The sequence below is a fragment of the Erpetoichthys calabaricus genome, chromosome 14 (genome assembly GCF_900747795.2).
Source record: "Erpetoichthys calabaricus chromosome 14, fErpCal1.3, whole genome shotgun sequence".
Lineage (NCBI taxonomy): Eukaryota > Metazoa > Chordata > Cladistia > Polypteriformes > Polypteridae > Erpetoichthys > Erpetoichthys calabaricus.
Window position 1 is genome coordinate 78,302,558 of NC_041407.2, and position 27,088 is coordinate 78,329,645.

General features: G+C 38.4%; 2 protein-coding genes across 2 annotated transcripts in view; both read left to right on the forward strand.

The window, feature by feature from the left end:
- The window catches only part of myom3 (myomesin 3), a 293,178-nt gene extending 288,977 nt beyond the window's left edge, over positions 1 to 4,201 (forward strand). The window contains exon 37 of the mRNA XM_028819087.2: positions 3,461 to 4,201. Within this exon, the coding sequence (XP_028674920.1) occupies positions 3,461 to 3,727 (267 nt within the window). The 3' untranslated portion in view covers positions 3,728 to 4,201. The remainder of the gene's footprint in view (positions 1 to 3,460) is intronic.
- A 13,730-nt stretch (positions 4,202 to 17,931) lies between these two features.
- Positions 17,932 to 26,461, forward strand: fabp10a (fatty acid binding protein 10a, liver basic). The gene is made up of 4 exons (XM_028819521.2): positions 17,932 to 18,100; positions 23,152 to 23,324; positions 23,813 to 23,902; positions 26,322 to 26,461. The coding sequence occupies exons 1-4, from the start codon at positions 18,034 to 18,036 to the stop codon at positions 26,370 to 26,372; spliced, it is 381 nt and encodes a 126-aa protein (XP_028675354.1). The 5' UTR covers positions 17,932 to 18,033; the 3' UTR covers positions 26,373 to 26,461.
- The last annotated feature ends 627 nt before the right edge of the window (positions 26,462 to 27,088 follow it).

Here is a 27,088-nt window from a genome sequence, read left to right on the forward strand (position 1 = left end):
ATAATCCATTCATTTTGCTAGTCTAACATCACTATCAGGGTCAAGGAGACTATCAGATTGCAGCAATGACATTCGTCAGGAAAAAATCTCACCTTGAGCAAGCTGCCAGATTCATTCAAATACAGATGAGGCTCAATTCAGCAAGGGTAATGAACCCAACTCAATCTGTCTGTGTTGTGAATAGAAAGCAAACTTCAGAAAGATGGCAGCTGAGATTCAAACATTTAACTCAAGAGCTATTGTGTCTTTTAATTCAGCAATTTTCTTAAGTGCAAATAGCATGGTAATTAAGAAGGCTGTGTGGTGATACAGTGGTTATTGCTTCCAGAATTTGATCATTTTGAGTCAAAAATTAACTAAGTATGCACAGCTTTGAAATGTGGAAATAAACTTGAAAACCTTGAAAATCCACAGACATGGGGTGAGCCTACAGATATTCTTACTGAAGTCAACTATGGCACCACCAAGCGGTTATTATTATTATTTTATTAGTATTACAGTCACGGCAACAGTTAATTCAATTAAGAGTGTTCAAAGCAGGATAATACATATTATGAACATAGTTAAAATGAATGCTAACTATCATATATGAAATGTGTGTATGTAACACCTTGAAAAGGGAATAGCCTAAATAACAAGTATATTAAATGGCAATAAATTGTCAAGAATATTAACTTCTTGGGCATTTCATTTTGTATTACAGCTTTATTTCCTTTGAATCAGAGCAAGATAAAAATTAATGGAATTTTCTGAACACAAACTTTTATTGTAATTATCAATAAAAAACTAAAATAAAATTATAATTTGATCCAGGATTTAAAAAATAAAAACATTCATAAAACTTCACCACAATCCCTGAGGAAATGGGTATGGATCGCCTTTCTTGGTGTCATGTAGAAATCAGGCTTCCATGTACTTTAGTCTAATTGGGTGCCTGCTTGTCCAACAAGGCCGTAAACATCCATATTACTAACCGAGAATACACCGGATATGGACGCAGGGACACGGCGATGGGACCATGAGACGTTCTGCGCAGGCGCGCGTTCCATAAACCGCAAGCAAAGTCGTATCCACCGCGAACAAAGGAGTCACGGCCCAAGAACGAAAGAGCTCAACTAACGTGAATGAGAAATGAAGCAACAACGCGCCCATAGCTACCACTAACGACACAACCACACAGAAAAGAGGATTCTGCGCTGCACCCCAGAGTCAAACGTGAGAGGCTATGGAGGCCCCACAGGTCCACAAAGATAATACGAAAGGCGCAGGCGTCACCGCCATATTGTGAGTGGCACTACTGCGGAGTGAAGGTGCAGGCGTCACCGCCATATTGTGAGTGGCACTACTGCGGAGTGAAGTTAGGAATAATGTGCTGCTTGGGATTGTACAAACCGCTGAACACTTTACACCAAATTCAAACACAATACAGCTCAACGATACAAACACGAGCCCACCTGGATAAGATCAATGAACGCAGGCGCTTGCAGTGCGCGTCTGAAACTGCGGAATCAAAGCAGGCACAGGTTCAAAACGAACGACCTCGACTGACGGATATACAAACACGAGCCCGCCTGGAGAAAACCAATGAACGCAGGCATCTACAACGTGCGTCTGAAATTCCGCGGGCAAAGCGGGCACGGCTCCAAAACGAACAAGCTCGACTAATGTATTTCAGGATACCCAATGTCGGGGGTAGGCGAGCGAAGCAAGCAGGGGGCAGAGCCCCCTTGTCACAAAATAAATGACTCCTTGTGCACATTGGGTGACGAAGAGAGAGACATGCATCACAATATGAGATTGGTGAAGACAGATGTTTTCTTGGATTCCCATTTATTATTGTAAATGGTTAGCAATATTAGGTAAAGCTCCCTCTTAGTTCTTCATTTACTTGTGCTGCCTGTTGTTGTTGACAGTGGAGCACAACCAACTTGATACAGTGTAGTGACATGTCCCGATTTTCTCAAGTGTGGCTATGTCAGCCTCAGGTGCCCAACTGGTAATGTTGGTTTGGAAGATGGATTAAAAAATAAACTGGTGTTTGACTTCTCCCAGATGTATACAAATTAGGTGACATTGCGTGGCAGGGCTTTTCTTGTAGATTTTCCCTGACAATAATATCAAACTCAGTATCGAAGGACTGCTAAATCACCTTTTATTTATGTGATTTATATTGTATTATAGCTTTACAGAAAAAATGTGTTAGGAGGAACTTTTGTTTTTTTGAGACTTTTCTGTTATATTTCTATTAGCATTTATACCCATTTCAGATTTTAAACCATGCAGATTCCAAATTGAGTAATGGTTTTTGAACTTAATCAACTTCGAAATGAACTTTGTTGAAGTTTGTGCTGTTTCTAATGGCCTTTTGTTTATTTGTGCTGCAGTTTTTGAATGGTTTTTGCAACACTGTTGGGAAAATGAACCAGACATATGTGGCATGTGAAATTTGTGCTGCAAAAGAATAAAAATTTTTAAAAAGTCTTATTTGTCTGAGGCTACGGATAAATCCTAAAACAAGAGTATGCACATTTCTTAATTATAGTTATAATGCAAAAGAAGCTTATGCAGTATTTCTTTGACTGATTTTGGGATAGCATTTTGGAATTGGCAACAGTACTATTACATTCTACTTATGATCTTTGCTTTGATTATGACTTACATCTCTTGTTCTGGTTCTTAAATCTTCCTCTATGGCAGTATTCTAAACTCTAGAAGAATAGGATTACTTACTCTGCTAAGGACAAGTGCAAAACAGAATTGTGCTGCATTTGTGACATACAGCAGCAAAACAACTAAACCATAATAGTTAGAATATTTATGCATCTTCTTTTTGACATGCTATATCCTGACTAGTGACATTTCATTTCAAACACAGTTTCACAAAATGGCTCCTAAAATCCGTTGATAACACTTTAGTTTAGGTACTGCAAAAATACATCTATTATACATGTACCCTTCTGTAGCAAGACTTTAAAGGCTTCTTCAGGCGATAACACGCTTACAAAGCCCCAGTAAAGTGGTGTGCAATATGGCCTACTAAAATTACTTCACTTTGCAACAATCCAAAGTGGCTAAAGTGAGACATTATGTCTCTTTATATTGCAATTTTCATTATAAATCCTTGTACAGAAAAGCCAAGCAAAATGACACCTTTTATTGGCTAACTAAAAAGATTACAATATGCAAGCTTTCGAGGCAACTCAGGCCCCTTCTTCAGGCAAGATACATCTAAAATGTCCATTGTTAAGGTCCATCCATCCATCCATTCTCTTCCGCTTATCCGAGGTCGGATCGCACAACTAAACTCTGCACCGTCATGCCCCCAAAGTTGGTTTTATTTTAGCATATTACCAAACAAATCAAAACTACAACTTAAAATTTACATTTTAACTGTGCTTGAAGCCTCTGTTAAATATGATTAAATGATTTTTTAGCCAAAACTGTTTTGTTTGTTTTTTAGACTCTGTGTCTCACTTGTGGCTTTGCTGGAGATCCCATCCCTGAAATCAACTGGACAAAGAATGACAAGCTAATTATTGTGGGAGACCAGTACAAAATAATCAATGACTCAAACAGCAGTGCCATAACAATAAACAAAGTGTCATCTGATGATTCTGGCAAATACACCATTCATGTAAAAAACAAATACGGCACAGAAGAGGCAACCGTTACTGTCAGTGTCTACAAGCATGGCGAGACACCCATAGAAGGAGTTCTCCTGATTTAGGAAAATGTATACTTTCTCATGAGGGAAAATGAAAAGTGGCTACTGTATGTTTTCATCAATGGAAGTTTAAATCAAAAGTCTTTTGTCTAAAGAAACAATATATTTAAAAATTTTCTATAAAGGGAACTGTCATGTGGGATTAATAGAGGAGTCATGAAAAGCTGGTCTCTATTTATTTGACAGTGTTGTGAACTTGGTTCACTTCTTAAAGGTCAAACTGCATATAATAACCAAGAAACAAAAAAGTTAGCATGTAGTGGTTTAGGCTGCAGGGAAACAAAAACATTTCCTAAGTCTTATGAATAATATGAATCCTAAACTTTATCTCAAGACTAAAAATATAAAATTGAATTTTAAAGATGAAAGTTTCCTTTTTCCCTAGCCTGACAATTAGACACCTTTTCCAGTTAGTGTAATACAGATGTCACAAAATGAATAAGATTTATATTAAAGAGAACTGTATTTACAAAATTATTAAGTTTATTGCATGTTAGTATTTCTGTTCTTTGGATGATTTTCAATCATTAATTCCATGCCAGATCTCTTACATAAATCTATATACTAAATAGTAAAATACATTGAGAAGATTCTTGCCAGGTTGAGTATTAAAATAAAAAACTTTTTTTGCTTTATATTCACAGAAAGAATAAAATAAAGAATGAGCAAAAACAACTGAAGCAGAAAATGATGATCAATTCATCAAGTAGCGTTCTTAACATACATCACACCTAAACACTGTAACACATGACAACTTCAATTAAAAAAAAAGTGTTATAGTTATTTATTTCTTCACATAACTGAGTCTAACAATGAGTAAATGAAGAAAGTATTCTTTCTTTAATACTTGTCACTCATTGTCTCTTGTTTATTTTCTAGTTTCTATGTTACCACTAGGCGGCACGGTGGCGCAGTGGGTAGCGCTGCTGCCTCGCAGTTGGGAGACCTGGGGACCCGGGTTTGCTTCCCGGGTCCTCCCTGCGTGGAGTTTGCATGTTCTCCCCGTGTCTGCGTGGGTTTCCTCCGGGCGCTCCGGTTTCCTCCCACAGTCCAAAGACATGCAGGTTAGGTGGATTGGCGATTCTAAATTGGCCCTAGTGTATGCTTGGTGTGTGGGTGTGTTTGTGTGTGTCCTGTGGTGGGTTGGCACCCTGCCCTGGATTGGTTCCTGCCTTGTGCCCTGTGTTGGCTGGGATTGGCTCCAGCAGACCCCCGTGACCCTGTGTTCGGATTCAGCGGGTTGGAAAATGGATGGATGGATGTTACCACTAGAAAGAGCACCTTTCATACATCCTCATCTGCTGATCTGTTCTTTTTCCAAGAAAAAAATACCCTCTTAATTATAATAATAACTCCTATACTTCTCCTCCTCATTCTCTGTTCTTTTCTTCTGGTTACATTTTCTCTCTCCTATTTCTCAATAGTGTGTTTTCTATAATAACGGCTCCATGATTTTCTCCCTTTGCTTTTCCTTGTTTTCTTCATCTAATGTTCTTTTTTTTTTTTAAATTTCGCATTGCTGACCTCCACTTCATTATCTTTTGTCTTTCATTTTAATAACATATTAATTCCTGTACTTTTCCACATCCTCCTTTTCTTCTATCTTCTTAGCATCTGTTACCTTCCATAATCGTAGTTCACTGTTTTGATTTCTTTGTCCTCTTTATCCAGTTTTCCCCCACCCCAACGTTTGGTGACTTTCATCTCATGTTTTTCCTTTCCTTCAGTGTTTCAATGTACCTAACTCTGCAGGACCTATGACTAGCTATGCAACACTTGTAGCCACCAGCACTCCAGCTCCCCAGACGCCTGATGCAAAGGTTCAGACACAAGTGTAAAAGCACAAAGAGAGTTTTTATTGTAGGAAACTCTTCAGTAAGAGTACACCTTATGAGAAGGATTTAGGAGTCATAGTGGACTCTAAGCTATCGACTTCCCGACAGTGTTCAGAAGCCATTAAGAAGGCTAACAGAATGTTAGGTTATATAGCACGATGTGTGGAGTACAAGTCCAAGAAGGTAATAATGCACTGGTGAGGCCTCATCTTGAGTACTGTGTGCAGTTTTGATCTCCAGCCTACAAAAAGAACATAGCAGTACTAGAAAATGTCCAGAGAAGAGAGACTAGGCTGATTCCAGGGTTACATGGGTTGAATTATGAGGAAAGGTTAAAAGAGCTGAGCCTTTACAGTTTAAGCAAAAGAAGACTGAGAGGTGACATGATTGAAGTGTTTAAAATTATGAAGGGAATTAGTACAGTGGATCGAGACTGTTATTTTAAAATGAGTTCATCAAGAACACAGGGACACAGTTGGAAACTTGTTAAGGGTAAATTACACACAAACAGTAGGAAGTTTTTCTTTACACAAAGAATGATAGACACTTGGAATAAGCTACCAAGTAGTGTGGTAGATAGTAAGACGTTGGGGACTTTCAAAACTCGACTTGATGTTTTTTGGAAGTATTAAGTGGATAGGACTGGTGAGTTTTGTTGGGCTAAATGGCCTGTTCTCGTCTAGAGTGTTCTAATGTTCTAATGTAAGTGTTTCCCAAACCAGAATCATCACAGTAAGCACTCAGCAACACTGTTGTCTTCTTTTCCTCTGTCATGATCACTGCCTCCACTCCTCACAAGCGTTGTTCTCCTTCCTATAGAGTCTGGCTCTCAGAATAGTGGCAGGTAAGGATGCCGGTTGTCCCTCATACACTATTTAATTTTGTGATATTTCACCTGTATTTGTGGATTTTAAGTATCTAAAATCCCCCAATGTTATAGACAAGAATCAGGGTACAAGAATTAAGTGATCTGCAAAAAGATTAACAAATAAAATGAAATTACAGTAGCAAATGAAGCACACAACAGCATCAGATTTCCCAGTACAGGAAAGTGGGTAAAGTACAGAACAGTACCTAAATTCAAAAATAGTGACATGAGATAAAAATTAAGTGTTAAACTGAATGTTAGTTACACAGAATAAATGTAGACAAGTGTCTGAGCTAGAATTTGAATGTTGAAACTAAAAAGCTTCACGTGTAGATGTTATCAGGGAGGTCTGAGTTGGAGCAGTGTACAAAAATGACAAAGTGTGTTCAAAGATAACAGGAATAACAAATTACACCATGTTCTTTTTTCCTTACTAGAACAACACATTGGAGTTCACTGAATGAAATGATTATGAATAAAAGTTATCAAAGTTGAGCCCATCCACTCATCCATGTGTGTGAGAATAAGAAATTAATGAACCCTGATAAAAGAAAGTAAAAACAAAATGTTTAACATTTCTCCACGTTTAATGTGAACCACCTTTTACTTTTTTAGTGGTAGTGATTCATACAAAAGGTTTTATATAAAATTATTATGAACGGGTGGCAGGCTGTCATAATAGTTAACACCGAAGCCTCACAGATCAAGGAGACTGAGTTTGAATCCTATCCCAATCACTGTCTGTGTGAAGTTTGCAATGCTTCTCTATGTCCAACTGGGTTTTAATTTTAGTACTCCATTTTACATACCACCTCACAAAAGATATCCAAGCTCAGTTAACTGAAAACTCTAAATGAGCCCAGTGTTAGTGTACCCAACAGGGATGTTCCCTTGCTTGTAACCAGTGTTGCTATTCACAATTCTCATTCAGATTATCATACAGAAAAAAACTGACTGAAAGCACATACTGTACAGACATAATTGCACTTGATATCAACTGGTGATCCCAGTTGGCATTGCTAAATTGCTAAAATTTCAACCTAACAAGAGGTCAGTCACTGCCTTCAAGTGAAGTAATTCTTTAATTCAGTGGCTTCCTTCTTTCTTGAGCATTTGGAGTCCAGGTTGCTTGACTAAATGAGTTTTACGTACCTAAGATGTTGATTGCTTCCGCTGCTGTGGTCTACCAATTCACTTCATTTATAGTTTTGCTTTTAAGTAGCTTTCAAATAAATGTCTTTAATATATAAAAACTCACAAATACTTTTGACCAGCAACTGTGCAGTTTAAAATGCCCCCAAATCATTAACAAATGCAGGAGATAGGAATATTGCAAAAGAAAGAAAACTGGTACTCAAATCGAATTGTATGTATATGCATATACTTTATAGGAAATAATGGGTTAAGTGATTATTTTGATCAAGTAACACATACATAAACATTGCTTTTCTTTACTATTAAAATGGTGACTATAACTATTTTAAGTGATAATTTTTTTTCTGTTATATTAAGCCAATATTCACTTTACCTTGCATTCTTCCTGACTAGGCAACCGAAAAGTGCCAAACGAACAAAAACTAAAAACTATGTTAATCTGCTTACTTGCACTTTATCACTACCAGAAACAGTTAAATAACTAAAATATGTAACTATTAACAGATGAAACTGAGAAGGTTGTAACTTGTATGCCTAACGGTGCTTAAAATAAAGTGATGTTTAATTCCAGACCCTCTCTGCTGCTTTTATATATTGGAAAAGTAGTACAGCGACAACCTGTACTTAAATGATGTCCATTTTATTTGAATGTAAGCAAATTTAATGTGAATATTATTCTTTACCATTAAGATTAAAACCTGTAAGTGTCAGGGTGTTATTAATAATACTAATAGCAGCTATTAGAGATGGAGAAATTTTCTGTTGTCATGGAGGACTTTCTCCCCATCCCTAGTCAATGGAGCAGACAATGCAAATCATGAAACCCACTGATGCAACAGGCCAGGTGCTGTCACCTCACAAAGCATCATGTTGAGTCTAAATCAAAACTTCTGGCTGATATGTTTATAGAGTTTGTACATTCTCCTGGTGTCTGCCTGTCCCCCACCCCCCCATCTCCCCAACCGAGTACTCATATTTTGCTCCCATATCTTACTGATACGTACAATATGTTAGGTAAACTGATAATTTTTTGTGAGTGTTGGTATAGGTTGGTATAGGTATAAGGGACATGATGATTGAGGCTGTGAGTACTGTGCTGGACCCTTTCCCAGCCGGGATGCTATATGCGAAGGACAGTATGGAAAGAGGCATAACCCGGCCAGGATGGAACTGAAGAAACATCCCTTACAAATGGATAACAATGGATAAGGTGGGGCAGTTGGTACATCCAAGGCAGTTCCTCCCCCAGTATGATGGATGGAAGTGCTCTGTTGGCACGGACCCAGTAAGGACACCCACAGGGATTTATGGGAGTCAAAGTCCTGGGGGAACAATTCTGTCAGGGTCCTTGGGTGCTGCCAGAAGGCACTGCAGGAAGAAGGACTCCCTGATCAGGAGACTTCCATCTGACCCGGAAGTGCTTCCATTGGGCTATGTACTCCCATAAGTAAACCGTCCAGTCCTCTCCAGGAAGTAAGAGTCGGGAGGCAGAAGGCAAAGCTCATCTGCAGGAAGAAAAAGGGGAGGACTTTATGGAAAGATTGTGGATTAGAAGAATGTGAATAGACCTGTGTTTGAGGTACTTTATATTGTGAAAATAAAACCTTTATTTTGCACCTAGAACTGAGTAGTGGTGTGTGTCTTGGGATTAGCAGTGCATCCTGTATTTGATATTGCTCTACCCATGGCTGTTTATTGCCTTGCAACCAGTGCTGCCACAACAGGCTTTGGCCTATTGTAAACCTGAATTGGACTGAATAATTAAAAAAATGTTATGTTATAAGCTTTAAGGCCAGAATAAAAGAAGCAAAGCTTTACAAGATTCCGCATTAAAAATGTAACAAGTACAGAAGCTGAACCCATGTACAAATGCCACTAATATGTGGGAAATGCAAATACTTCTGTAATCAGTCTTTTTTTGGACTGCTAGCTATGTATAATACTTTTAAGCAAGAAGGATTATTAATTTTTCCCACCCATTTTGAGCCAGTTCTTCTTGGTCAGTTTATTGGCTGAAAAGGCCATTAGTTTTACTTGCAATAGCTCAATTGACTTGACTTTCTCACTATACATATTTCAGGTTAACTGTATATAGAACAGAATAGAATAGCATTTCATTTGTCCCAAAGTGAAATTTAGCTTTCAAAGAAGCTCAAGATATAAAAAAATAAACCACCCTCAAAACATATAGCACATGAGAATTACAAAAAACACTTTTGACTTGGCTAAGGATGAGAGCAATCAGAGTGAGACATTATAAAGGCATATTGCCATAGGTATGAGGGATCCCCAGTAGTGTTTCTTGACAAACGTCTATTGAACAATTTGTTGACTAAAAATATTAAATATGGCAGTGTGACAAAGACAGGGTGCGCAGCATTGCACATAATGAGCATCAGTTTTGTCTTCTTTCTCTTCTCTGCTACTACCACCAGTTGGTCAAAACTGTGTCCCAAAACAGAGGGCCTCTCTCCTGAAGTAATGTTATTGGCCTGGTAAACTACTTTCTCTTAATATGTACTAACGTTACAGCAACTGCCGATTCTTACTTCACCATTATAATAATGCATTATGATCTATTTATTCCGAATTGGTGCTTCCTGTATTGCAGTGCCACACGGGTTAGGTGAATTGACGACACTATACTGGTCCTAATGTGTGTTTGGTGAATGTTTGTGTTTGCCCTAAGATCCAGCCTTGACCGAAACCTTGGTCTGGATTAAGCAGGTAAGAAAATTACATGTCATGTCTTTGTTTTCTCTGATGACTCCTCTCACTGTACAAAAATGAAAATTATATGTGTCCTTAATCCTTCCATTTCTTTCAGGCAAATAAGATAGACATTTTGAAGTGATGCAGCTAGTTTGAGGTAAGGTGTTTATACTCACTAATTATGGTGCCCATCAGTGGTGATGTGTTGCATGTAAGAATTTCACTGTACTCAATAAGAACTCTAAAAAAAACCTGCAAATCTTTAACCTATCATCCTTCAGTTACAATGGATTTACAAGCAGTGCAGTCAACACACAGTAAATTCTTTACCAGAAATTCCTAAAACCTCTTGTCATTTAATCTCACAAATGTTTTTATACAGTGTGATGGACGGCTGGAGATCTTGCCCGGCCAGGACACCCTTTTGAAGAGAAGACCGGGGGAAGGGACATATGACCAGCAGTACCTCCCCCAGGACACGAGAGGGCAGCCCCCCTGGTTTACATCGGGGCCATGGAACTGGAGCTTGGAAGCTCAACCCGGCTGGGGTCCATGGTCACTGCCAGGGGGTGCCTGGACAGCTCCGGAGTCTGGGCATGAAGCACTTCAACCACGCCCAGAGGTGCTGCCAGAGGAGGAGCTGAGTTTATATGCAGCACTTCCACCACACCCAGAAGTACTGTCAATCGGGAGACACCTGTAGCACTTCCGGGTGCAGTATAAAGGAGGCTGCCTCACTCCTTTAGAGAGCCGGAGTCAGGTGGAAGAGGATGGAACTTGCAGGACAGGAGTGGATGAGGCAGAACGAAAAAGAAGAAGAAGACGAAAAGAACTGTGTATGGTGGTGATTGATACACTGTGTTGTGTGTAGGAATTCGAAAAGAGAATAAACGTCCGTGTTTTGGGACAATTGGTGTCTGTGTCTGTCTGTGCCTGGGGGTCAAGTTCACAGTGGCATCCCATATATCTGTCTGTTAAAAGGCGGGGAACCTGTCGAAAAAATAATTTTGTGAACGGCCCAGCACAGCAGATGAAGACGAGCACACGCTGCGGCACACACACACCCTCTGCTACCAGCAATTCTTTCAATAAGAGGTCCACAGAAGCGCCATTCCAACTGACGGGGAGGAAGAAAAACTGGCAAGTCCCGAGAGCAGCGACCTCTCAAGCCCGCATCGCCGTCGCGGAAGCCTGGGTCAGCATACGAGCTGAAGGGGCCCCTCAGAGAAAGATCGTGTTTTTTGGATGGGGACTGCCCGGATCTGTGGCCAAAGTATGCTGACCCTTTGGAGACAGCAAGGCGAGATCAGAAGAAGAGGGGTCACTGTTGGTTGAGGATCGACCGGGAAAGCTATGCCTGAAAAAACGTCTCCCAATCGGACTCCATCGAAGACTGGAGGGAGCGATGGAGGACTGGAAAGCCCTACCCAAAGCAGGCAAAGGATTGGACAGTGTGTGTCGAGTGCCCGCCAATGATTGGTTGAAGGTGTGGCCAACGAACGTCACTCCTAAGCCTATGGAAGTCCCAAATGAGTCTGCGCAAGCAGTGCAGTGACTCTGTGGCTTGCAGCCGGCAGGTGAGTATACGAGAAACGTGAATCCAGCGATGGCTGACTTAAGTGACTTGTTGCTAACTGTACAGGAGTTGGAGGGGGTCCTTCACCATGTACAGTCTATTTTTTAGATTGTGCAGGAATTAAAGCAGGTGAGCGAGAGGCTGGAAGAGAAGGCAGACGCGCCCCTGAGGGCCATACTAGAGTGGTTAAGGTGGCGTGACGCAGGATTCTCCAGGCACTTCGATGCTGCGGTGCATGTGAGTGATGCCGGTACAGAAAAAAATAATGGATCACCTAGCGAATCAAGCTGGGATATGACTGAATGGACTCAAGTAGTAGGGAATCCAACAGTAGACGTGGCTGTGATAACGGATCGTGCAGTGGGGGCAAATTGGCAGAGGCACATGTAGGACACTACATCAGTGTCAGCTCTGAAAGCATCCTGCTCCAAAAGCCAATGACTGTTGCATGAAGGTCCACAGGGGCGCAGACGGCAAGGGGTCTTTTTTCCTCTAATAAGGAGACTCAGACCGTCATTGTGCCGCAGAGTAAAGAAAACAATGGGTCTTCCAACAAAAAAGGGCGTTTTCCTCATTGTCAGATAGAGGCCCCAAACTTGGCTGAGTATGCGATGGGGCGGATGTTCCCATCTTGTTTCCATATGAGGAGGGCATGGAGACAACGAGATCACCTGTGTTTCGAATGCCACAGTCTAGGGCGCGGGTGGAGATGTTGTCCCTACACCAATAAGAGGGGTGCCTTGGAATGGCGTCAAGACAGTGTCTCCCCGCGCTCTTTTTTCTCATATTTTTCAGGAAGGAACCATAGACTGGGGTTTTCTGGCGCTCCTGTTTGGAGAGAGTCAGCCCTTGCGTGACGGGCCGCTTCGCCCTACGAGCTTCAACTGAGGAAGGGGCAGTGTGATGGACGGCTGTGTCCGGGGTTCAAGTTCACAACAGCAATTAGTGTTCTTATTGGTTACTTGCCATGAGCTACTTACTTGGCATTTAAAAAGAGTGGACACTGGCTGGAAGTGACCCAGACTGCATTAAAACAGAAGATGACTTTGCCATAAAGTATTTACTAGCTCACATGTCTTTCAATAAATGTAATACAACAAAACCTTGCTTTTGTCTTGCAAAGGAATTCAAACAAAAAATTACTGAAAATATTCTAGTTTCAAAACAGAAAAACAAATCAAAATAAATATACACAAATAAATAAAAAGATTTATATTTTTTCTTTTTATCACCATCTTTGGCAGAACATAGTGTACCTTTCCTCCATTCCTTGCACCATATATACTGTGCACATACTGTCATTTCTTTCTATGCATCTTTCCTCATAAATAGTTGCGCTTTTTCAGATAAGCATGTTTGGAAAGGCCACCCCAAAAATGTGCAGGTTAGTCGAATTGATAATTTTAAATTGCCTTGAGCGAGTGTGAGCATACCATTTACATGTTGGGTCTCTGCAATGGACTGGAGCATCAACAACAGCTGTTTTTGTACCCAATGTGACCAGGTTAGACCATGAAATGGATTATGCAATAAGAATGTTATGTTACAAAAGAATGTATCTGTGCACAGGTCAGTGTAGCACAGTAGTTCCCAAGTTTTGTCTTTGGGCCCACTGTGGCTGATCCAATCAGTTAATTTCATGATATTGCCATTTTCCAAAGAACTGTGCCTGTGTTATATCTGTCCAAGGTATGTGTATGTGAGAACCCATATAGGCCAGGTGAAGAAATGCAAATGTCAAAGACAGAAAGAGCAGCTCAGGAATTGAACTTAGGTCCCTGGGAATACACAGCTGGAATGCAAAAAACTATGTCACCATGGCTTGTTTATGCTTCCTTTTACTATTTTGAACATTATCAAATAAACTAAAAGCCGAGCAGAGTTAACAATTCCATTGAAAATTTTAGTATTACAGTCAATTGCTTCTCTTTTGAGTTGTTCAAATTTTAATGTTAATTTGTCTGAAAAATGATAAATGCTTCTTCATTTTTAAGTTAGTTAATAAATGTGTCTCCCAGTTATACAGTACCTTCAGAAAGTATTCACAACCCATCACTTTTGCACATGGTTATGTTGCAGAATTAGGCTAAAGTCATTCTGAATTGATTTTTCTCCTATCAAGAAACACTCTATACCTCAGAATGACAAAGCAAAAGAAGATTTTAGGAATTTCTGCAAATTTATTAAAACAGAAAATTGAAATATGACATGTATACAAGTATCCACAGTCTTTACTAAGTACTTTGCTGAAATACCTTTGGTAGCAATTATGGCCAGGAATTGTTTGGGTTTAAAGCAACAAGGTTCACAAGCCAGTATCTGTTTGCTTTCTGTCAGTTCTTCTCTACAGATCTTTTCAGGCTCCGTCATGCTGGATGGAGACCAGTGGTGGACAATTATTTTCTGGTCTGTTTAGAGATGTTCAAATGGGTTCAAGTCTGGGATCTAGCTGGGCCACTAAAAAACATTCACAGAGGTGACCCTAAACCACACCCATGTTGTCTTTGCTTTGCACTTAGGGTCATTGTCCTGTTGGAAGGGAACCTTCAGGCCAGACTGAGGTCCAGAGTGCTCTGGAGAAGGCATTCATTAACGAAATCTCTATTTTGCTCAGATCAGATTTACCTCCAAATACTGGTTTCACTGTCCCTGTGCTAAAAATAACCTCACAGTATGATGCTGCCTCCACCATGCTTCACCATTGGAATGGTATGGCACAGGTAGTTTAAACAATTTAAGCTGAAGGGTGCATGTGAATGTGAAAAAAGTAAATGAGTATGAATACTTTCTGAAGGCACAATGTATAACAGCTATGGTGCCACATCTTGCTGCTGTTAGATAATATAGCTCTTTTTTATCATCATTTTCATTGACTTTTTCCATTTTTATTTAATACATAAAACTATAATGATGTCCCAAGTCAGCAATTACAACCCTTTTTGTTCTACTTGTCTACTGTGAAAACATGTCTGCTGATTTTGTACAAATTTGTCAGTAAAAAGGTAAATCACCCTTCAGACAATCTAACTTAAAACAGGACAAAGGTAAATAGTGCAGGAGTCATTTACCCTGCCTATGTTGAAACACTAAATTAATTGTATCCTTCATATGAGACATTGGTATTTGCTGTTTAAGTGTTAAGGACATTTTATGTCACATGGAGGCCACCAATTCCCTTCCACAATTCAGGCCAAATGGCATTTCAAAATTGTCCGAGGTCAAGTGCACACTGCAGAAGGCTGATTGCTACTGTCTGCCTACTTTTTGCCAGAATAGTCCATGTCTTCTTTGCAAAACTGAATTAGATAAGCGGGTCAGCAAAAAGTTCTGTAGATAATCTTTTTCTTTAAATGTGGACTAACAGCTTAACTCTTAACAGCTTAACTGGCATTCTATGCCAGCCAAGGTAAATCTGCTAGACATTACAATGAAAACAGGGATGTAGTTGGTGAATCCATCAAGGTGAAAGTATTATTTCTGGAAAGAATAAAAACAATAAAGCATATCTTTAAGGCATCTGCATGGGAGCGGAATACGAGGTCATAAAAGAATCAGACATAACAGTTGTTTTATGTCGAGGTTAAATAGTAAATGAACTAACAAGGAACACCACAGGTGAAAGTTTGCAAGAAGCTGGATTTATCATCAAAGATGACTTCTTAAACTAGGCTAGAGAGTTATAAAGGTGTCCAGGAGCAGAACAGGAAAAAGGTTCAGGGACAAAGCGGAAAGTGTTAAGAGAACAGAGCTCAGAGTGGAGCGCATTAATCTTACCTTGAAGAAAGGTGGAAGTTTATAATAGGCTTGTAATGATGAGGGATTTATCTTTTCCAGAACCTGTCGTCAATAATCTTATACAAAGACACAGATTGCTTTACCCCTTTCTAATCACTTCAGAGAAGTACGTTACCCTGACATCATCAAGTGCCTCTCTGTAGTATCATTTAGAAGAAGAGATTTAGAGTCAAGCATGGTGATGAAATTGTTCTTCAAGAGCTACAGTGATATACAGTAGGTTAGAATTCTGGTCTAGTTGCTACATATGGTAAATTTGCACATTTTATTCCGACCTATGTGTGCTTTCTCTCTGCACTATGTTTTCCTCTATCATCCCAAAAATATGCATGCAAGGTAGAGGGCAGACTCAAATCTAAGCTCACTAATTGGTGTGTTTATTTGTATGAATCCACCATGAAATGGACTGACATCCCATTAACATCTGAAGTCTGTCTTGTGTGGCCTCCAGTTCACTGCAACCCTGCATTGCAAACAGGTTAAAAAAATGATGTATGAATTGAGATTTCAAGTAGAGGAGGCAAAAGTTAATAAATAAAAATCTGACAGGTTTGGCTCACAGACTGGCTTCACTAATTTAAATTTTAACAAGAAATTTATTAGTGTCTTTACAAGAAGAAAGATGAGGACCAGTCCATTACGTTTGAGGAATTCCTGCATAAGGTATCAGACTCCTACCTAATTAAGCTACTGTGTCCTTATCTGTACAATAAAATCTATGCAGCCATTCATTTATTGAACCTGTGTTTTCCATTAGTGGGATGTGAAAAGCCACAGCCTACCCTATCAGCACCAGGCACAAGGTAGAAACCAGTCCCTAATTAGACAGCAATCCATTGGGCCAGTTTACTGTTAACAATCAATCTAACTAGCAGGTTTTTGGCATATAGGAGGAAAATTGATTACCTGTAAAAAACAAAAAGTGCATACATACTGGGAAAAGGCAGAGACGCTATGCACACCATACCCAGAAGTCCACGGAGGCCAAATACATAGCGCTATAATGCAACAGAAATCCACTGTGTTATAATGGCATGTAGCTAGTTAACTCACTCCATCCAAATGTAGACAATCAGTCCTAAAATCTGTATTTATTCACCTTTGGCTCCAGATGAAGCAGGATCCAAATTCAAGTTCAGTGTTAATGAGATGTCCATCCAAGAAATCTGGAAAAAAATGTAACAAATACAGTAACTCTGGTGGAAAACAAGGGGCTAGTAACCAAAGTAGGAGTGTGATATATTAATCTCAGACAAAGTGGGAAATGCCACTCAGCTGAAGTCTTGGTGATCTCAGATAGAAGCTATCTTGACAAGTAAACTAGACAGTATAACTGTCCTGAAAAATATCACACACACCAAGCCACCAACTAGCCAGGCTATAGAATTAATGTTAAAAGATTAATATTTGTTCACTTGCATACATTTAAATGTCCTAAATAAAATAAATGCATCGCCCCTATTATTTTAAGAATCCTCTCAATGGTCTTACTGTTCAATTGCATTTCCTTGATATTATATTTATGCATCCATTCATTCATTTTCTGTACCTGCTTTACTATAATTAAGATTGAGAGGGGTTCAGGAGTTAAGCTAGAACTTACGCTACTTACCCTATTACAAACACATAATTATGCTTAGCTAAACTCAATTTGGCATGGCAGCAAAATTATAAAATCATGGGGAAAACTTGCAAACTGGACACAAAGCTGCCAGGATGAAAATTGCAGAGACATCTGAAAACATTGTTAAAGTCAAGATCCTCTAAAAGCACTTTAACATTCTTGATAGGTCACATCCATTAACCTCTGCTGAATTTTCTGCCTGGAACTGTCTTCTAGTGTCATTAGAGAAGCTTACATTACTCAAAAAACTGTTATTAAATCTCTAGCTCTGTTACCCTTAAATATCTGTCCAGTGGACTGCTCTGTGGGTTTCTTGTATGATTTGTTCTCACTTTAACTCATGTATGTCTTTATGTACAGCATCATAAACAGCTTGTTAGTTATCAGAAAGAAGCTATTATACAGTTGTTTTATTAGACTGGTAAATCTCTACAAAATAAGTTACCAAATTTGAAAATCACTTTATAAAGCAGAGTAAGGACAAGCTGTTTTATCTCCTTATTGCTCTCTAAGGAATGTCAAAATACATTTGAAGTGAACGAACCTCAGGTTGTTCAAATAAAAAGAAACTGACATGGGCTGATGGGAAAATGATAAAAAAGAAAACCGCTCAATAATTAACATAGAAAGCCATGCCCAGTTTTATGGTTATCAATATTACCAGAACATGCTCTTACACTACTGCTCTCTGTGATTTTACTTGAAAAAAAATTGTACCCCACAGGAGCCTAACAGATCACTTCAATGGCTTTTAATGGGACGTGGCAAGTATACCAGCAGGAGAACTTTGAAGACTTCCTGCACTCCATAGGTAACTTTTCTAATAGCCAACTGTTATCTCTACATTGTGAAGCAGATGAGCATATGATGATGAATTCTGTTGTAGGCAAGCCAGTAAAGATGTTCACATTTGCTTTAAAAGAAAATATATGCTGCTAACCAATGGCATATTTACAACTTTATTCTTACAACTTGTTAATCTAAACCTGGAGTCCATTTTGTGATGCTTAATCCAGTGTTGATTGCTTTTTATACCTATTTCTACTAGCCTTTCTTATCCTATTAAAATATTTGGTAATATGAAATACTTTGAAATATGATGTTTGGAACATGATTGAATGAATAAATTAGTATAATTTCTACACCTTCTTATTACTGCTTTCCACCTCCTCCATATAAAAGTATGCTTTCTAGTCGAACTTTCAAAATGATAAAGAGATACACTAGCTGACAAAAAACACAACTACACTTAACACACTTGAGAAACAGTAAAATAAATGAATGAGTGAATCAAACCAATCAAGCTTTACAGATCTAGACAACTAGATTCAGTTCCAGGTTTGCTTATTCTCTTCATGTTCTCCCTATGTTAGTTTTAATTTTCTTTGGGTATTTTGGTTCCCTTTCTCATTCCAAAGATATGATTGTTACTGTATGTTGACTGATGCCTTTAGTATAAATTAGTGTACCTACATGGACTGGTATCCTGTCTATCTCTAGATACTGCCTTAAACACAATAATGCAAGGATAGGCTTAGGCTCTCTGCAGCACTGTAAAAGATAGAACAGGTGTAAAGTCTTCTAACTGGCTAAACATCAAGAACTCCAATAACATAATAATGTTTACAAAGAAGAGAGGCCATTCAGTCCATTAAGCTCATTTGGTTAGTTACATTGACACAATATTTTATTCAGATACTTTTTTTCCCTTTTAAATAAGCTTTGTTTGAGCTCTTATGATTATAAAGCCTTTATGAAAATGTGCTATACAAGTAAATGCTGTTGATTGCTTTTCTTTCATCTCCTAATTTTTGAAGACTTAAAATTTACCAGTTTGACACATGTGTGCCCATTTGTAAACTCTAAAGTCTGAAGCAGGTTTCTGTTACTGTGAGGTTCCCCAACTCCATTGTGTAAACTAACACCTTAGTTCTTTTCAGACTTCCAGACTGACCATCAAAGCAAACAACAAAGTCTATTGGTTTAAATAAGAGGCTTCTGTTGTTTTGGAGTGCAGGATCAGTAATTGGATTGCACTTCTTTTTGTAGATTCACATAGCGACTTGATAGGAATGTCTATGTTGGTAACAGAGTAAGGTTGTCAGGTGGCCAAAGGTAATACATGTACATCTTACTATGGATTTTTCTGCTCCAAATTCTGAGATAAAGAAAATAATAATAAGTAGAAGATACATTATGTCTCTTCTACATGACTTTTCCAGCGTTAGACGTTCACATTTGACAATCACAGGCTTCACAAAAACCTGAACTGGAAAAAAGATCAAATAAGAACAGATGGGATTAAGTTTTCTTTTCATCACACCTTTTAGTACAGCATATAACATTTGTATTTCTACATATTACTGAACTTGCAAATAATATTAAATGGCTATTCATTAAAAGCTATGGAGCATGTCCGCAATGGGAAAATACCTACAAGAATAAAACATTTCTAATTGCCTGGTTTAAGTAAACTTCACTTCACATCTAGTGTGTTATGATGCAGCTGCCAGGCTGTACTACTTGGAAGTCAGAAATTTTGAACTATTTTGGAAAAGCCTTTGACCTAGTTTGTTTTTAAAAATATCGAAACTGTGATCTTGTGGTGTGCATAAACAGCATATCTGTTACCTGCTTTTTCACTCCACAGTGATAACTCTATTACTTCCTGGAACTTCACAGTCTTGAGGTTTGCACACACACGTGTTCTTCACTGGGGTCTCACATTTTAGTTATACATCTCATGTTAGGTTGCCACATGGCCCTGCCCTGGATAATCGATTGATATTTGGGAAACCAGCATTTCTAAATTGGCCCAGTATGAGAGAATGTGGATGTGTATGTGAGTGCAACCACCAATGAACTCGGTCACACCAAGTTGCTTTCTGAACTGTTTCCAATACAATACAATAAAGGCCATTGCCAGGGTGACCACGTATCATTAGAGGGCGACGGCTGTGCTTTGAGTTTGCCTTTCACCTCCACACCACAAAAGCCACCAGGACTTTATCATACCTATTCAAAATCAGATAAAAAGAAAACCCTGACATTTACTGGATTCTGGCATTCCTGCTATGCCTGCTTTGAGAAGATTCCACTCTAACCTCCGCCAGTGCAGGATTCTTCTGAGGATGACAGTTACCAATGCCGCCATGATATCTCACTTTGAGGACATAAAATCCTTTCTTTTAGAGCAAACATTCATGATAAATGCGAACATGCAGTGTAACTCTCCTGAGTTGTGGGCTGAAATATCCACAGTAAAGGAAGAGCATACGTCGCTTTCCAAAGAGTTCGCCACAATAAAAACCGTTACAAGCTTCAATTCAAAAGTCTCAGAGACAAGGTCACTACACTCATGGCTAAACAAACTGAAGATGAACACAGGGCCCGTTGTTCCAACCTCTGTATTTTGGGACTGAAAGAAGGTTTGGGTGATGACACGCTATTCTTCTTGAACAAATTATGGGTGAAAATGTTTTTGGTACATCCACTGCCTCTTATCATCAAGTTTCTAAATTACCAAGAATGTCAGCGGATCCTTCGCACTGCAAGAAATGGTGTCAAACACCAGGCCTGGAGGGCTGCAGGTTTATTTCTAACCCTTTTCCTATTAGTGGCCAGGTTTCAATGCTAATTAACTTCTTTTCCCATCATTTTAATAGCCTTGTTTTTAAGGATTTATTCCTTTGAATTGACTCTCTTCTTCATTAAGTGAGAGCCAAACAGAAATGAGATGTGAAACGAGCTGAAGATGACCAGCTAAATTGGGGCTTCAAACTCCAACCAATTTCACTCCAACCAGTTTATTAATGAGAAGCCAATTCTTGTTAATTAACCCCATTATTTATTTCCATAGCTTGTTGCTGCTCTCATTCTGCCACAGTAGACATTTCCAAAACTGTTGATTTTCAGTTTTTTTTCTAAGAACAACATCAAAAGGTTGACCTGAGAGATCAACCTTACTGAGACCTTCACCTTTCTTTATTTTCAGATATTGTGTGACAGGAACAGGTGAGCTGGTAATGTGGCAGCTTGTTTTATGTCTCATTATTGTTTGGCTGCTAATTAAGGATAAAGAGACTACTAGGGGCCTGAGTCAAGTTAATTAAAACTAAGGCAAAAGAAGTTAATCAGAAGCAAAAACTGGTCACTAATTAAGAAGATAGTTAGAATGAAAACCTGCAGCCACTGTGGCTTTCCAGGACCGGAGTTCATCTCCTCCCAACCTCCTTCTTTATTCCCTTATCTAACTTGCAGAATAAAATCACTGCTCTCCAAAAGAGGCCCCCTTATATGTTATGTCCTCCAGATATGGCATCAAGTTGAAAAATTATTGGGACTGCTTCTGAGATGGCTTCTCTACAACCCTCTCTTTAGAAACCCAGCACTATAGGTGGCAGGCCAGTTGCTTTTCCCCAAGCAGGAGTAAGGGGTATTTGTACATTGGGAGACATCTTTAATGTTTCAGGACTCGAGTTATTCCAATTCTTGAAGGGTTTGCCGTTCCTGCTTCATCCTTTTTCTTTTATATCCAGCTGAGGTCTGTGCAGAGAACATGTGGAATTTCACTTCTCCACTTCCCCATCACCCATTTTACACTTTTGCAGTTTCTTTTTTCCCTGAATCTGAACGTGTAGCCTCCCTCAATTCCTTTCTGTGCAAAGCTTCCTATAAATATACTATCACTTTCAACTGTATGGTCTCGTGATCTTTCTTCTCATATAACAGTGTGCTGGAATTCTGTAAAAATTAATCCAAAAACTCCAATTACCAGCACACTCAGTTCAAAATTATACATAGATTGTATGTAACCCTAACCCGCAGGGCCATCTGCAGGGCTTGTCTCCAGACAGACCCCCCTTGTCATCTCTGCTCTTTAAACGCTTTTGCAACTTTCTTTTATATGTTCTGGCAGTGTCCCCAATTTACCTCTCTTTGGTCCTATGTTCCAAAATTTCTCTCCTTAATTTTCTCTGTGCATGTTCCTTTGTCTCCCCAGGTTCTCCTTCTCTCATATTTCTCCACTCTCTCCCTTTCTATACTGCAAAACTGTTATTGGCTACTCGCTGGAGAGCACCTGACTGTGTCACTTTTTCTCACTGGAAGGCATCATTCTTGAGCTTAGTCCACTTGGAACTTCTGGCTTTGTAGCTTAACATCTCATCCAGCCCTATAGTTCAGAGATGGTTTAGTGCTGTTCATTTGATCAGGAACTGGGAGGGGGTGGCTCCATGATATAGTTTCCTTGCTGGTTTTCATTATACTTCCGTCTCCTGTGCCTGCTGGCCAACTGTTGTACCACTGTCCATTTTGTTTTATTTTATAATTATTGATTTTTTTTCTCCCAACAAGTAAGGTTCATCACTTCTAGGTGGGTTTTGTGGGTATTTTTGGAGTTTCCTTCTTTTGTCTCTTTTTTGTTAATATACTGTAAAAAAGTTGTTCTCGTTTTCTGATATGTATCAGTTAAATATATGTTTAATTAAAATGTAATTGCAAACAAAAAAAGGACTGGTGTCCCATGCACAGCTGGTTTTAGCCTTGTGCAGGAATTGCATAAGTGGGTTAGAATATGTAGGAATCAATAATAATAATAATTAAACATTTGGAAGACTTCCTAATCCAGTTTATGGGTGTGGTGGATCTCAAGCCTATCCAATCAACACACTGCAGATTGCCTGCCATGGACAGGAAATCAGTTCATCAAGAGGTCCACTCAGTCACTACAAAGTGTCTTCTTTACTTGTATACTTTTTCAGAATTAAAAAAATAATTAAATTAGTGTGCTGTCCACAGATTATTGTTTATATCAAACTGAGCATGCCAAATAAATACTGTATATTCTCTTTTTTCTTCTAGGTCTGGCAGAAGATGTCATCAAGAAAGCAAAAGATGTGAAACCAATTATTGAAATACATCAAGATGGAAACAATTTTGTTGTCACTTCTAAAACACCACATCAGTCAAACACAAATTCCTTCACCATTGGCAAAGAAGCTGATATCACAGCCATGGGGGGCAAAAAATTTAAGGTATTTATTTGTAGTAGTAGGGTGTTGTACCGTGTTAGTCTTTATGTAGTGAGAAGTTAAGCAAAATTACACCTTTTATTGGCTAACTAGAAAGATTACAATATGCAAGCTTCCGAGGCAACTCAGGCCGCTTTTCAGGCAAGAGGGTCCTGAGTTGCCTCGAAAGCTTGGATATTGTAATCTTTCTAGTTAGCCAATAAAAGGTGTCATTTTACTTAACTTCTCACTACAGGTATTTATTTGCAAAGAGCCTGTCACAAACATCATAACATAAAGAAGCTTGACATGTAAGTATGAATGATGGGAATTATAGTGAAGGAGCATAGCAATCATTTTTAATTGTGTTTTGACATTTCTGTAACAAGCAGATTTCATGTTTTGAAGCTATAGGAAGCATTGTTACACTAGTAGTGACTAAGGAAAAAAAATATTTAGTCAGAAAAACAAGATATATAATTGCTATGTGTAATCGGTTGATATTTTTACAGTGCACCATCAATATGGACGGTGGGAAACTTGTCTGCCAAACTGACAAGTTCAGTCACATCTCAGAGATCCAAGGCAATGAAATGACTGAGGTTAGTATGGTTCCCTTTGTCACATGCTCAATTGAGTAAACTTTTTAAAATTGATTATAATCATGATCTTCAGAATACAACCTTAATGCTGGAGTCCCTCTTTGGGATGATACTACTGTGAATAATGAAGTACTCTTTACTTAAGGAAATAAAGCAATCCTGACATCCATCTCACTATTGTAATTGTGTTTACCTTTTCCATTTAAGATTTGTAAATTTGTTGGTGAAAGAAATACTTTTATACTTGTATCTGATATAAAACATTACATTTATTTCTTTGTCAATCCTGTACATATATGTGCACTGCACATATGTAACATATATACATATTGTAAGCAAGCGCTAGAAGGATCTTGAAACAAAAAGTCAGTAAAAATCAAGCAGGCAAGGTACTGGTAGTATGGGTCAGAAAACAATTATGTACTGTCAAACTCCAGAAAAGTGGTCAAGAGATCCTATAGTGTGATTTTGCAGCCACTAAATTGTTGTGGCTCCTGGATGTGAATGGCATGCACAGGAAGTACAGTAGCTATTCTATGTGAATGGCATGCACAGGAAGTACAGTAGCTATTCTATGTGAATGGCATGCACAGGAAGTACAGTAGCTATTCTATGGATACTAAACTAATAAAAAGGTTATGAAGATGAGTAAGTTTCCCCAGACTGCTAGGTGGAAGCACAGCATACCAATGTGGTACAGTTGCTGCTTTGTACCCTGTTACAGTGAACTACTGGTGCTAGCAGGTTGATTCTTTAAACAGGTGCTGGGTCTCCGAGATGCAGAAACACCTGGGCCTACTAGATGAAGCTCTGTTGGGGCCACGGGACTTCCTGGTGGTTCTCCTAATCCTGGACGTATTTCAGGAGATTTCCCTAGACATAGCTTCAGGGTGCTGTAGTTTTAGAATAGGACATTTTCTATGTCCTATTGGACAGATTTTGTTGAGTGGTAGAGATCAAAGGAGTGTTTGTTTACCTTCAAAATGAAAAGATAGTTATGGAAGCTAGTGATCTGTGCACTCAAAAGTTGTTATATTGTTTATCATAATCTTTAAGGACAACACCAAATTTTAAGTCGAATCAAAACAACAGTTTTTCCTAAGTACTGTGTTGTTTACTTCAGTGCTGCTCTCTTGTAAGGTCTTTTTTATTGGTTTAAAGTTTGAATACTGCTTCCTGGGCAGCACAAAGTAATAACTTTACATGTCAAGCACTTTCCAAATGCTGGTGCTCCTGGAAAACAAAAATGAAAGTACTCGTAAGAAGCAAGTACACAAAATGTCAGTGCAATGGTATTGCCAAACTAATAACAAAAATTATAAATATTCAAAAATATAAACTAATAACATGCACATATAATAGGAACTGATTATTAAGAAAAGATTTTGCATCCAATAAGCCACAATCCTAAAAAAGAGCTTGTTTTGGCACTTTTGTTTTCAGCAAGGATGAAACACCGGTGCCCCCATCATAAAACAAATACAAACACTCCATACTAGCTGACTCTAGCAGCTTCAGGTGCAAGTAACGAATGTCACTGGTTTTAGCACATCCTTGAAACTAGTCACACTTCCTCAAACAAAGCTAATATGAAGTCACTGAGAGAAAATTATTTACTTAAAGAAAAGCTATACATTCAGGTCCCAGAATTGCAAACCTACACAGGCTGTAATCAGAAAAAGAACTGAACCCAGGTCCCTTGCAGAGCAACAAACATGCCACCTTGCTGTTTGTGTGTGGGTTTAAAAATGCCCAAGAGTTTAAATGTATACAGAATATAAATGGACAGAGGTTATGAGATTATAATACACATCTTTGAAAGAAATATTTTTTTTCATGATCACTTTGTATTATACCTTCCTGAAACATCTAGAAGACATTAGACTTTATCAAAACACTTAACAAGGTAGGCTTATTAATTGATCAAACACCTTTTACTTTTAATACAACATAGACATTTTTCCAATTGTAGGAAAAAATATTGGTTTTTTTTCCATTTGTTTCCCACATACAGTATGAAGATATAAGTGTACAGTAAGTGTAAGTGAGTGACTCTTAGTTCCTTGTATGTTAATTGGTAACTTTATACTAGCTCCATGTGTGTATGAGTGTACTCCTTGATGAATTAGTGCCCTGTCCAAGGTGGCTTATTTACTGTCATGTATTCAGGGCTGGATGGATAGGCACCAGCTCCCTTAGCTGAATCAATGAGGTAAAATGAAAGAATGTAAATAATGTAGTGTATTTCTCAGTCTTTTCAGAGATCAGTTTTAAATTGGGAACAAATTCTCAAATGATCTATGTAAATGTGGTTACTATTGTTTGTACCACAATGCAATATTTCAAGTTTTTCTTTAAAACAGAAATTGTTAAGCAGCTAAAACTGATTATCTTGGTTTCATGTTTTTTTTTCTTTCAGAAAATTACTATTGGTTCTACTACCTTGGTTAGGAAAAGTCGAAAAGTTTAGCTGCAAGAAAACAACAACAAATATGAAGATGATCTACAGTTAAAATTATCGAGATTTCAGATTGGAATAAAATATTGTGAACACACAAACATTTGTAAAATTTATTTTTTTCAGAATAATATAAATGAATATCCAGATTGCAGAAACATTATCAAAATGCATTTGTGAAACATATTATTGATCAATTCATTCACTCTTTACTAAAACCACTTCTTCCAAACTTCAGAATGGCACACAAACAAAAGCATGCAGAACAAAAGAATGCAGTGGTAAATGTGTCTGGAGGAAAATGTGCACAACAGTAATAAAGGGATACTGTCCTGTGCATTGTATAGCACCACAAACAAAATCTGCAAAAGCAAATATGCAATGTGAAGAGAAACAACAAACAAATGTTTTTAAATCACTTGGAACAACACAGGTGCGGAAACTGCAGTTGATAAAGTGAGAAATGGGAGCGGAAAGTTTATCAATACAAGCCATAATCAGTAATGTAGGTGCAGAGTCTAAGTGGCAAGTAAATTGATTTAATTTAGATAGTACTTCAGCAATATAAGTTGATTTAGTGGGGTTAAATTTAGATAAATAAACTGAAAATTTACAAGTAGAATGGTCAACAGAGATGAGGAATGGTTGGTAGAGAAACCTTGATATATGGTCATAATTTTTGACTGAAAATAGTCCAAAAATAGATTACAGTGTTCAACAGAGAAATA

Bases quoted from the DNA above. Each gene is read 5' to 3' on its own strand.
- fabp10a (XM_028819521.2), top strand. From the start codon at position 18,034: ATGGCTTTTAATGGGACGTGGCAAGTATACCAGCAGGAGAACTTTGAA. The intron at 18,101-23,151 runs GTAACTTTTCTA...TTTTTCTTCTAG, and splicing joins AGACTTCCTGCACTCCATAG to GTCTGGCAGAAGATGTCATC. The intron at 23,325-23,812 runs GTATTTATTTGT...ATATTTTTACAG, and splicing joins TGGGGGGCAAAAAATTTAAG to TGCACCATCAATATGGACGG.